The 12,546-nt window shown below is 39.7% G+C and overlaps 1 protein-coding gene across 1 annotated transcript in view; it reads left to right on the top strand.

Annotated features, from left to right (window-relative positions):
• The window catches only part of PRKDC (protein kinase, DNA-activated, catalytic subunit), an 82,820-nt gene that overhangs the window by 57,399 nt on the left and 12,875 nt on the right, over nucleotides 1–12,546 (top strand). The window contains exons 63-73 of the mRNA XM_062501556.1: nucleotides 375–583; nucleotides 1,046–1,184; nucleotides 1,603–1,791; nucleotides 2,315–2,539; nucleotides 3,134–3,242; nucleotides 3,923–4,034; nucleotides 5,421–5,610; nucleotides 6,711–6,885; nucleotides 6,969–7,159; nucleotides 10,390–10,564; nucleotides 11,078–11,238. Of these exons, the coding sequence (XP_062357540.1) occupies nucleotides 375–583; nucleotides 1,046–1,184; nucleotides 1,603–1,791; nucleotides 2,315–2,539; nucleotides 3,134–3,242; nucleotides 3,923–4,034; nucleotides 5,421–5,610; nucleotides 6,711–6,885; nucleotides 6,969–7,159; nucleotides 10,390–10,564; nucleotides 11,078–11,238 (1,875 nt within the window). The remainder of the gene's footprint in view (nucleotides 1–374; nucleotides 584–1,045; nucleotides 1,185–1,602; nucleotides 1,792–2,314; nucleotides 2,540–3,133; nucleotides 3,243–3,922; nucleotides 4,035–5,420; nucleotides 5,611–6,710; nucleotides 6,886–6,968; nucleotides 7,160–10,389; nucleotides 10,565–11,077; nucleotides 11,239–12,546) is intronic.

Genomic DNA, 12,546 nt, shown 5'->3' with positions numbered 1-12,546 from the left:
AGCTTATGGCAGGAATGCACCACTGAATAGGCTAAGTGGAGCACAGCTGTTGTACAGGAGGCAAAATCCTGCCAACAAACAGAATGAAAAGATCAGGCTGACAATGTGTCCATCTACCTTTCCCCCATTTTCCTTGTGATTCTGTCCAGAGACTTGTCCCACGTCCTGGAGCCAAAGTATATGGGGTTACTCTGTACTGTTCTCTGTCCAAAGAGCAACAGCACAGAAGAAAGACTCCAGTTTTCCCCGAGTTGGGAACTTCTGGAGGCCTGATGGCTTTATTTCCAAATCTTGCACTATAAGAAGAAGGATTCCAAATAAGTGATCTGTATAGTTTTACACCAAGTAGACACACCTGTTGTTTTATTTTACAGGAAATGAGTTACCAGCACAGAGAGCTACTGGAACTGGACTCAGCTAATGTGAGCACAAGCTGCCTTGCAAGTTTGCAGCAGCCAGTGGGCATCCTTCTCCTGGAGCGTGCCCTGATGGCTCTGTCCCCTGCAGAGGAGCCCCCCTCCAAAAGGATGCGTGGGAGGGCAGAGCTGCCCCCAGATGTGATCAGATGGATTGAACTTGCTAAGTAAATTCTTGTTTGAGACCATTTACTCCGACTTAGGTTTGCCTTGTGAAGAACTCTGCTTTTATGGCTTGTGGGATTTCTTTTTTAGTCTTTCTGTCTTTTAGAATTAGATATGCTTTTAATTTCTTCTCAGTTAATACTGTCAGTGAGAGCAGTTAGACTTTAAAACTGCACTCTTATGATGCTGAAAAGACTCATAAGAAGTCAGACTGTTGAAAAACATCTTGTTCATAGCTTTTCCACTGCAGGAGTTTCCATAGTTCAGCTATTACCCTACAAGATGAAGTTGATGTAGTTAAGTATGTATTTCTGATCTTACATAAGAAATACTTCCTAAAAATTTACTATTTCAAACTGATAGTATTACTTCTTATTGATTTGTTTTTTATTTAGATAGCTTCTGTTTGCCTTGATATACATCTGCTGAGCTATTTAAAAGATTTCTCTTTTTAATTTTACTAGGCTCTACAGATCCCTTGGGGATTATGATGCCCTTCGTGGCATTTTCAGTGGTAAGATTGGGACTAAGGAAATTACACAGAAAGCTTTATTGGCAGAAGCAAGGAATGATTATGCTGAAGCAGCTCAATATTATGATAAGGTAAAATGACAAGAAGATATTTTTGTTTCATAAATCTCTCATGACTTAAAACTAATCAAATTAGAAAAAAGTGCAATTATCTAGGCAGACAAAAACACATGGGCACACTGAAACCCTGAGAAAGCAAATTGCATGTGTTCATGGCACAAGTTGCAGTGGGTAAAATTGAAGACGGATCTCTAACTTTCTTTTAAAATGTTCACTCTTCAAAAATGAGGGTTTACTGAAGACAGCTTAATTTATGTATAAACGCTACCAAGCTTGATTTGTCTGCTTTTAATGTTGCTGTCACACTCTTGTAAATGGATAGGTATTTTTATGAGACAATGGATTACACTTAAGTTGCTGATGACTTAGAACTGAAATAAGTTATTGGCTGGAATCTGGCACTAATCTCCCCTCCAAATTCATTCCCTAGGCACTCTCCCAAGAAGAGTGGCAAGATGGAGAGCCAACAGAAGCAGAGAAGGACTTCTGGGAACTTGCATCTCTGGAATGCTATGACCACCTCACAATGTGGAAGTCTCTGGAGTATTGTGCTACTGTTAACATTGATAGTGGAAAACCTCCAGACCTAAGCAAAACATGGAATGATCCATTTTTTCAGGTTTTTAGAAATTATTTCATTGATACTGTACCATTTTTATCTCTGCAGGGATGTCCTAGAGTATCGAGATTATGGGTGACAGTCAATTTCAGTGTTTGGATTATCTTATTAGGGAAATTAGTGAAGAGTCCAATATATTTTAAAAAATTAAACCATTATTTCTGCTTGTTCTTTTTGATGTTTAATTTTTACCTCAAGTCTATGACAGATGCCATAGGACCAGCTTTATCATGTCCTTGTTCCTTTTGCAAGTCTTTTTTGTTGTTTTTCTCACTTGTATTTGTTTCCTGTTTTAAGAGTTACCAAACCATGGATTTTGAAACTGATGGAACTTACCAACAATTTCTTAAGATACAAGAAAAGGCTGCTGTGATTTGTTAGTAAACAGGAATTTTTCTGAAAGGAAAATATCTTTTAAAAATCCATAGTGTTTTTGTATTTAATTTATTTGCCACTGATAACAAAAGATTTGATCATCTAATATTCCATTATTAGAAATAAAGACTGTGTTCTCACTTTTTAGGAGACATATCTGCCATATATAATACGCAGTAAGTTGAAGTTACTCCTCAGTGGGGAGAATGACCAGACTTTGCTAACCTTTATTGATGAGGCAATGAAGACAGAACAGAAGAAAGCCATTATAGAAATGCACTACAGCCAAGAACTGAGTCTCCTCTACATCCTGCAAGATGATTTTGACAGAGCCAAATATTACATTAGCAATGGCATGCAGATCTTCATGCAGGTAATAATGTCTTTAGTCTCTGGTATGTTTTTTTGTGTAAACTGGAACAATGAAACTACTGTTGCTATTACTGCTGTTAGTGCTTCAAGAGAAACACTCACTCAAATGCAGTGAAATTTAGTTGCCTTCCATGTCATATGACAGAACTTCTAAATTCACTGCTTGCAGTGATGAAAGGTGAATGGAGTGCATCCTCCTGTTTTACTTTGTTTTGTTTTGCTGATTTAATTTTTTTATACATTTTTCAGAGTAATTGTGCATACAAGAAAAAATTTATTTCATTCATCTTTTCAGGGGCCTCCTGTCCGCAGAACAAGCTTGCAAACAGTGTTGCATTGAGAAGTTACAAATTCCATCCATTGCCTTTAGATTAGGCTGTAGGACATTGCTAAAACCTAAGATAGGAATTACAGCTAGAATATGCCTCTGTGCTTGTCTAAAGTAGAGTTGCTCTCTGATTATCAGCCATTAAATTACTTGTAAGAGATTGAGTTCTAAAGCATAACATACAGCAGCATCAGATCAATAATTTATAGAGCACTGAACAGAACCATGCTTTAAATTCTGTCTTTGATTCTCTCCCTTTCTTTTCAGAGCTACTCCAGTATTGATTCCTTGTTGTATCAAAGTCGAATGACCAAACTGCAGTCTGTACAAGCTTTGACAGAAATACAGGATTTCATCAATTTTATGACCAAGAGAAGTAAAGATTTATTTTTTTTCTCAGCGGTTTTCCTTTTGTACTCAGTAATTGTAGTTTCCTGAACTTTGAATTTCTGAACTGCTCTTTGAAGAAGCATAAGTCTAGAATTACTTCTTACTGTCTTCTTGACAGTAAGACCTATTACAGTTTTGGAAGATAGGACTGAACATAACTTGGTGTTCTATTGCAATGTTTAATTAGCATAACTCTTGTAAAAGGAGTTAAGCATGTCTTTTGAAAGTTTCAGTTAAAGTTTTAAACTGACCTTTTTCATTAGATTAACTTTGGGTAGTAAATAGCAGTTTGCAGAGATGAAAAAATGGATGTGGTATATAAGTTGAACCTACTGATGTAGGCCTGAAGTACACATTTATGTGCATAACCCAAACTAGATATTAAATTCAGTTAACAGTTCCACTATATTCTGGCACATTCTTATTATGGAAAGGAAACTACCTGGTGGTGATCCCCAGTGGACACAGATGTCCTTATGGATCCCCTGTGCTTCAGCAATAAACAAAAGTAACTTGATGATCACTAAGTAGCACTTTTAGTGCAAGGCTAGAAGTGGATTGCTTAATTGCAGATTTTTGGTTTGAATGTTAGACTATATTTTGTTTAGCCCGTTTTTATGCTGTTTGGCTTCAGATGCATTTAAAATGTTCTTAATTGATTTCTAGGTAACTTAGCTTCAGAGGCTTCCCTTAAGAGACTTCTCAGAACTTGGACAAGCAGATATCCAGATGCTAAAATGGATCCTATGAACATCTGGGATGATATCATTACAAATCGGTAAAATTGCATTCTTGGGTTAGCTTAATTTCTGTCTGCCTGTTGAGTTCCAGGAATTGCTTTTTCTAATGCTGCTTGTTTTTGTATGGGAAGGTTTTGATCCAATGTATGACTTTTATTTAATTTTTTTTTTTTTAACTGTAGTAGTAGCTTTCTATATTACTGGGGAGTTTGTGTGACTAACTTGTGGTGAAGAGCAAAAGGAGGTTGAGAAAAATGGCCAGGGAATAAATTGTATTTTGATAGGGAAACATAGATATTAGTTTAGTCATTGTCTTGTGTCAGTGACTATATGCACTGTGTAAGCTGGCACATTGCAGCAGCCCTTAAGCATACTCACTTGTAATTGAGTAGATTAGCTGCATTTAGTTCAATGAAATACCACCCAAAAGGCCAATCAGTTATGATTAAAAATACTTGCCTGCTTTGTAGGCAATTCCAGAATGAGGGAGCATACAAAACAAGCCCAGCCCTGTCACTCTCAGTGCTTCACCTGTGTGTGGGAAAGTTAATGACCAGTGCTTTAATTGGAGACTTCTGTTGTGCAGCTGTTGCTAGAAAGAACAAAGGTTCTCTGGAGACTCCTTTGGATTAGCTATGAAGAAACTGGAATGCTTTTAAAATTTTGAAAGTTTTCTGTCCTTTCCATAGTGTCTGTCTTCCTCTCAATTAATTCTAGTGAAAATCTAGATTAATCCTCCTTTCCTGTGTAATAACTTCTTCAGTATCTCTGCTGATACATACTGTGCTCTGTGATTTATTTTGTTACCTCTTGGTGTCAGGAAAGCACGGCTACAGAAGAGCTTATTGCAGTTCAGTATTAGGCAGAATACATGGCATGGCTTACTTTTGAAAAGTCTCAAAACATGTATGACTTGAAGGGTTGTCTGGGTTCCAAACACTTTATGTGCTTTTAGTAGCAGTCTACATAATGAGATGTGCTATTAAATTAGATAGGACCAGTTGTGGAATAACAGGATTCAGCATTGATTCATGGCAATTCCCCATCTAAAGGTGAGTGTGGTTGCTGATCTGTTCTGGAACATAGATTTCAATGTTGGTGTGTATTGATGTGATAAACATTTGAATAGCAGGTTGACATAAAATACATTAAATGATTGAGACTCCTGTTTGCTTGCACGTCTGTGAAGCTGGACATTTTCTAATACTAGCTTTGTCAGTTCAAGATGCTGAATGCTCTCAGGGTCCCCTGTTAGGAGTGTCCAGGCTCTAAGGCCTGTGTTTAGCCCTGCTGAAGGTGATAGCTGTAGTTTGACATTTTTTATGATCTTTGTTTGCTGTTAGGCAGATCAACACTTTTGAACATTAATTTCTTTGAATATATATGCCACAGTTATCTTTACCCCTGTTGTTGTTGTTGTGCAGGTGTTTCTTTCTTGACAAACTGCAGGAGAAACTTCCCTCTGATCAGGCCAATGACAGTATGGAAGTGGATGGAGAATACAGTGCTGGTCACCAAATGGAAGTGGATCAACAGAGTGAAAGCATTCACTCAATGATTAAAAGCTGCAAATTTAATATGAAAATGAAGATGATAGAAAGTGCCAGAAAGCAGGTGAATATACTGTCTGATAACTTCCAATTTGCTGAGAAAATACATAGAAGAAGCTGGAGAAGCCTTTTAAGTGGTCTTTAGGTGGTACCCTTTTGCAAGGGCAAACCTTGTCTCTCTTTGACCCTGCTGTCCAGGACATTTTGAAAGCTAAAAAAAGTCAGTTCCACAATAAAAGCAAACAAAAGGATAAATGTTAATTATGAAGTTGATGATAATTTGTCATTACTGGAAATGTTCCTGAAGCCCCCTTTGATCCACAGATGGTTTTGGACACTCTAAAGAGCAGATAAAGTATCTGAAATGTTTCAATGTTTAATGGAAGAGATGCTTGCAATCAAGCATTATGGTTCTTATTTATAAATACTCTCTTCTGTATAAGAAAACAAATCGAATTCTGATTGAATTAGTATAATTTGCTTCAATCAGCAGTGCTGGTTTTCTTTTTCACAGTTTTCATTACTGCTGTTACTTAACACTAACAAAGAACTAGTTAAGTGACTTAGAAATTTTGAGTTGGATTTGGCTGTTGAAATGACTGAAGCAACCTTTCTTATAATGGGCCTTTGGTGTTTCAAGCTTCAGACAAGTCAAATAATTAAGTCAAGGTCTCATCTTCTGAGATGCTGCAGAAATTTGCATTCATTAACAAGAGTTTATTTTAAGCAATCTGATAAGCAAATGTAACACTCTTGCTTTGTTGACTATACACTCGTGAAGGAGTAAGTGAAAAATAAGATTTCCTTTAATGTTGCTTGTATGAAACTTCTCATCAAAACATAAACATAAGTGATTTTCTTAATGATATCTTAAATCAAGTTGCATTTCCCATATGTTTGTATTACAGAGCAGTTAAATGCTTCATGCAGCTGGAATTATTTTCTCAGTTGTTTAAACCTCTGTTCTTCTCATTTGGTATTCAAACTTTTCCATTAGCTCAAATATGGTTCTGAATATGAGACCCACCAAGCAGTGAACATCTCTTTGCCTTGCTCTAACTTTACTTGTGTTACTTAAATCTTATCATCCCTAAATTGGTTGTGGGCAGGTTTTAGTTCCTCTTCAGATACATGGTCTGAAAATTCTCTTAAATCTGCATGCAGAACAGTTTTGCAGTGGCCAAGAAGCTCCTGAAAGACTTGCGCAAAGAAGCCAAAACAAGGGAGGACTGGCTGGTGAGGTGGAATTTCGCCTATTGCCGCTTCACTCACAGTAGCAGCTGCAACCTGAGCTCTCCTGAGCGCCTGCTCTCAGTGTTGAAAACCATCTCCCTGCTTGGTAACAGCCTTTGCTTCATGTTGTTCGTTTTACAAAGTTGCTTTGTTATCCAGTTACCAACTTTTGTTTTTGAATTCCAGCAGAAGATACCAAATCTGACTATCTCAGCAAGAGCATGATGGCCTTCCGAGACCAGAATCTTCTTCTGGGTACTACATATCACATCATGGCCAATGCTCTGAGTCAGGATCCGAGATGTCTTGAGCAAATTGAGAAAGAAAAGGCTCAAAAAATATCACTAATATCAGGAGAAAGCCTTGAGAACCCTGAAAAGGTAAATGAGAGGGGAAGATGTTTTAGTAATTTCAGTGTCATTATTGCTACAAATTACTACTTCAGTGAGTAGTGGTGGCTATGGATAGATACAGAAACCTGTCTCTCTCTGATACCTGTCTGCTATTAGCAATGATTTGTCCAGTAACACCAGTAAAGAAAGGTGGGGGGGGTAGGCTGTGGTTGCTGTTTCTTCAATGTTTTGCTCTCCTGGAGTTCTGCTTCACCCTAACCTTTCTAAATGGGAGAATGTTGTTGTGTTTCTCTGTGCCTGCATTTTGAGTGGAGTGGGAAGATATAATCACAGCATCTGCATACACAGTGGCCAGACAAGGCTTGGGATCCTCAAAGAATGCTTTGATTTCAGCTGGGCATTTGTGACCTGCCTCATGCTTCCAGACTATTCTCTGTGATAAATACATTTATAGTACTGATACAATTACATTATCTAAGTAATTGTAATGGAAGAGAGAAGAAGGATTTTTAAGGCAGAGCACATGCAGGTCATCTTTGCCTATTTTGGGTAGGTGTGCATTTGAAGAATAAAGTACCAGACTCTGCTGCAACTAAAGTTATATTTGCTGTCAGTTGTCCCAGATGCTGTGGCATTGATTTCTTGTCTGTCAAATGGATTAAGAATTTGAACTATCAGTGCTGTCTTATTTCTACTTATTTCTAAAACTACCATGAAGACCCTTACATATAAAATCATAGAATGGTTTGGGTTGAAAGGGACCTTGAAGATCACATTCCAACCCCCCCACCATGGGCAAGGAACGCTTTTCACTAGACCAGGTTACTCAAAGCTCCATCCAGCCTGGCCTTGAACACATCCAGGGTTGGAGTATTCATAACTTCTCTGGGCAACCTGTTCCAGTGGCTCACCACCCTCATAGCAAAGAGCCTCCTCCTAATGTCCAGTCTAAACCTACTGTCTTTCAGTTTGAAGCAATTGCTCCTTGTCCTGTCACTACATGTTCTTGTAAAAAGTCCTTCTCCATCTTTCTTGCAGGATCACTTCAGGGAATATGAACCATATTAGTGTAAAACTAAAAGGAAAAAAAGTTTTTAATTTGTTTTCTATGGTTGTTAAAAGTATAGCAGATCAAGAAGAAATTCCTGGGGGAAAAAAAAGTTTAAATTTTCAGGTGTGTAGAAACTTAAGCAAAAACCTTGAGCTTCATTTATTAGCTACATTCTTCTTAAGCAATCTCAAGGATGAGCATAAAAGTTCTGTGGCAGAAGAGTAAGATTGCCATAGAAGGATTTCTGTAAGATTAAGAAGCTTAGCCTTATTTTAGCTTAGTATTAAGCAGCGCTCTGACTCAGATAGTCTCCTTCTACCTACCTGACTATTTAATTTCAGTTACAGCATTTAATGTGGCCAGAAGGGCCCGGAAAGTGATTGTCCTGCTGTGCTTGGCAGAGGTGAGGCTGTAATTTGAATCCTGTGTGCCGTTCTGGCCTAGTCACTACAAGAAAAATATTGAGGGGCTGGAGCATGTCCAGAGAATGGCAGCAGAGCTGGGAAAGGGTCTAGAGCACAAGTCCCATGAGGAGCAGCTGAGGGAACTGGGATTTTTTTAGCCTAGAGAAAAGGAAGCTCAGGGAAGGCTTGATTGCTCTCTTCAAATACATGAGAGGAGACTGTAGTGAGGTGAGAGTTGTTCTCATATGCCATGTCCCAGGTGAGAGGGTGAGATGAAATGGCTTTAAGTTGTACCACTTAGGTTCAGATTGGATATTAGAATTTTCCTTTTTTCCCCCCCCCCTTTTTTTCCCCCCCCCCTTTTTTTTCCCCCCCCCTTTTTTTCCCCCCCTTTTTTTCCCCCCCCCTTTTTTTCCCCCCCCCTTTTTTTCCCCCCCCTTTTTTCCCCCCCCCTTTTTTCCCCCCTCCCCCTTTTTTTCCCCCTCCCCCTTTTTTTCCCCCTCCCCCTTTTTTTCCCCCTCCCCCTTTTTTTCCCCCTCCCCCTTTTTTTCCCCCTCCCCCTTTTTTTCCCCCTCCCCCTTTTTTTCCCCCTCCCCCTTTTTTTCCCCCTCCCCCTTTTTTTCCCCCTCCCCCTTTTTTTCCCCCTCCCCCTTTTTTTCCCCCTCCCCCTTTTTTTCCCCCTCCCCCTTTTTTTCCCCCTCCCCCTTTTTTTCCCCCTCCCCCTTTTTTTCCCCCTCCCCCTTTTTTTCCCCCTCCCCCTTTTTTTCCCCCTCCCCCTTTTTTTCCCCCTCCCCCTTTTTTTCCCCCTCCCCTTTTTTTTCCCCTCCCCTTTTTTTTCCCCCTCCCCTTTTTTTTCCCCCTCCCCTTTTTTTTCCCCCTCCCCTTTTTTTTCCCCCTCCCCTTTTTTTTCCCCCTCCCCTTTTTTTTCCCCCTCCCCTTTTTTTTCCCCCTCCCCTTTTTTTTCCCCCTCCCCTTTTTTTTCCCCCTCCCCTTTTTTTTCCCCCTCCCCTTTTTTTTCCCCCTCCCCTTTTTTTTCCCCCTCCCCTTTTTTTTCCCCCTCCCCTTTTTTTCCCCCCCCCCTTTCTCCCCCCCCCTTTTTTCTTTTATGAAAGCATCGTCAGGCATAGGAATAAGTTGTCCAAGGCAGTGGTGGAGTCACCATCTCTGGAAGTGTTCAAGAGGCATGGATGTGGCACTTTTTGATATGCTTTAGGGGTAATTGTGGTGGTGCTGGATTGGCGGCTGGACACATGGTGATCTTGAAGGTCTCTTTCAGCCTTCATTCTTCTGTGGTTCTGTAAAGAGTACTTTCAAGTCACCCATTGCATGAGCTGCATTAGAAATGTATGGTGAATATTACTATATTTATAATAGGAAAAAGGGCATCTGATTCAAGATAGTTTGATGCATGTTTTTTTAACACAAATTTCAAGTGTAACTGTTTGGCAGATGTTGTAGATATGTCTTAATAGGAGAAATCCCTGAAAGTTTTATTGTATTTTCTGCTGTTTCCAAAAGCTCCAGTAACATTAACTTTTTTGCACTGACAAAAATTCCACCTAACATATCCAAAGACTAACTTAAGTTTATATATTTCCATTGAAAATCATGGAAACTAAAGTTCTGGAAATCACTGCTAGAAATAACATCCCAATTTTTTTCCTTTATATCAGCTGCTCAGAGCATCTTAAAACAGTTAGTTTTATCTACTCAAGACTTGTGACGAAGCTCCAGTTTCAGACAGGATTGTTGACTGCCACTTGCTAATGTGTGTTTTTTTCCTCTTATGGTTGCGATTTCAGGTGCTGGCAGGTCTGAACAAGAAGGCTTTTCAGTGCTTCAGCTGTGCTGTGAGGAAGTCTGAAGAGGAGTCCCACTCCTTGGACCATGTGGATGTGGTGGGAGTTGTCGATGCCTATATGACTTTGATCAGCTTCTGTGACCAGTATCTGCGCAGGGAAGAGGAAGGCTTGCTTGGTTAGTCAGGATTTCTCCTAGGCTTGTGTGGTCTGTTAATCTGTATCCATGAGCTCTTGCTGTACCCCGGAGATCTCGGTGAGCAGCACAGCTTGAATTTAAATGGAGCAGTTTGACCTCCAGTTCAGCATTATTTGTATGCCTTTTTTCACCTCCACTGTTACTGCTAGCTTTGGTACTAGTGGACCGCTTGTAGTCTCGCACATACTTGTGAGAAATATATCATATCCAGCAGATGCTTCCCTTGTTCCTTCCCAGACCACAGCAGCCTTGTATTTAAAGCAGGCAAGATACCAGCAGTGATGCAGCTTCCTGATAAAGCTAATCCTTACAGTCCCCAAGTACATGTGTTGCAGATGTGTGCAGTTCAAACAGATGGGAAGGAGAACAAAGTAAAAATACAAAATATGCTTGAAAAAAACCCCAAATTGTAAAGATGAATGTTTCAGATGATCAAAGACGTGGAACAAGTGATGGTGTTTCTGATAATTCTTGTTGAATGTCTCTTGGCAGAACTAAACACTGTGGATCTACAGCACTTTGCAGCTATTGTAGTAGAGAAAATGATAAAAGCTTTAAAACTAAATTCCAGAGAAGCCAGGCTGAGATTTCCTAGACTGCTCCAAATAATCGAACGATATCCAGCAGAGACACTGGGTCTAGTGACACAAGAGGTTAGTTGCTTCAATTTTTCTGGCAGCAAATGTTGCTCTAAATCAAATTTTAAAGGTGGGGGTGGAAGTGGAGGTTGGATACATACAGAGGTTAGACTGGTAAGTTTTGCTTCAGGGAAATCAGTTAAATTTTATCCCATCATTGTTCCTTGTCTTGTCTGTAACTTACTGAGTCTAATTCACGTGGACAGAAAATTTTTCTTAGAAATGTAACATTTTTTTCATTATTCTGATTCCAAATATATTTTTGAGAGCTGCTGGAGAGCAACTGTGGTATGCTTTGTCCTTTTTTTTTCCCTTCAGAACACTCTTAAGTGGGCTGACAAAGGTGGGTAGCATTAGGGTGAGGAATGTATCTTATTCCTGTAGACTGAGTTTCCTGTATGCAGGAAGCCAGCAGCTTTTCCAGGCTCATTCCATGTCACCCACCTTTCCCTGTCCTTCTTCACTTCAGCGGTTACTACAGCTTTGCCTTCCTCTGTATTTCCTACTTCCTTCTACAACCTTCTCTTTCCATTGCCATTCCATGGCAGGATAGCACGAGCCTTCCCTGCTGCTGTGGGACAGATAAGATGAGACCTTCTCTGTGACTCATGCCTGCTCCTGCCTTGACCTGCCTGCCTTTTCAAATCCATGTCATTGTGCTGCTGCTCCCAGAGCAACAGCCCTTTCAGAGAAAGAACTCAAGTGAGGCAGAAACTTGGGTTAGTTGCCCCAAGGAACTGAGAAAACAGCAGAAATGGTTGAGGTGCACAAGGTGTGGCCACAGAGAAACACCAATAGTTCAAACAGAACCTGACACCAGCTGACATCTCACCCCGGAAGGGAGTTCACCAGGCATTTATTTATCCTATCCTCTGTCTTTCTGTGAAATAGATACTGGCAATATTATCTTAAATTCTATTAGAAGTGCTTAAAGATTAACAAAGGACAAAACTGTGATAGGATTTTTTGTTCTCCTTTCTGGTATTTTTTACTCAAATCAGGACTTCAACCCAATGGTGCTGGAACTGAATTCCTTCAGATTTTTTGAGTTGTTTGTATGTGATGATCAAAAATTTTTGCATTTCATCCCGGGACAAAAGCCACAAGTTTGAGTGTAAAGCCTCATATTGATCAACAGGTTGCAAATCTTTATCATGGAAAACCTGTTTAGCAGTAGTGGTGGTGGTAGTGATAGTAATAATTAAATCTGTGCTTCATTAGGTGATGTTTTGCACACCTAGTTGACATTCTCTGTTTCCTTTTCATGTTCCTCTGTCAGGCTGCACCACGGGGCAGTTTTGTTTGTTTGCTATGTTTGTTATT

This window comes from Cinclus cinclus, chromosome 1 (assembly GCF_963662255.1).
Source record: "Cinclus cinclus chromosome 1, bCinCin1.1, whole genome shotgun sequence".
NCBI classification, from domain to species: Eukaryota; Metazoa; Chordata; class Aves; order Passeriformes; family Cinclidae; genus Cinclus; species Cinclus cinclus.
This window is presented reverse-complemented; position numbering and strand designations above follow the sequence as displayed.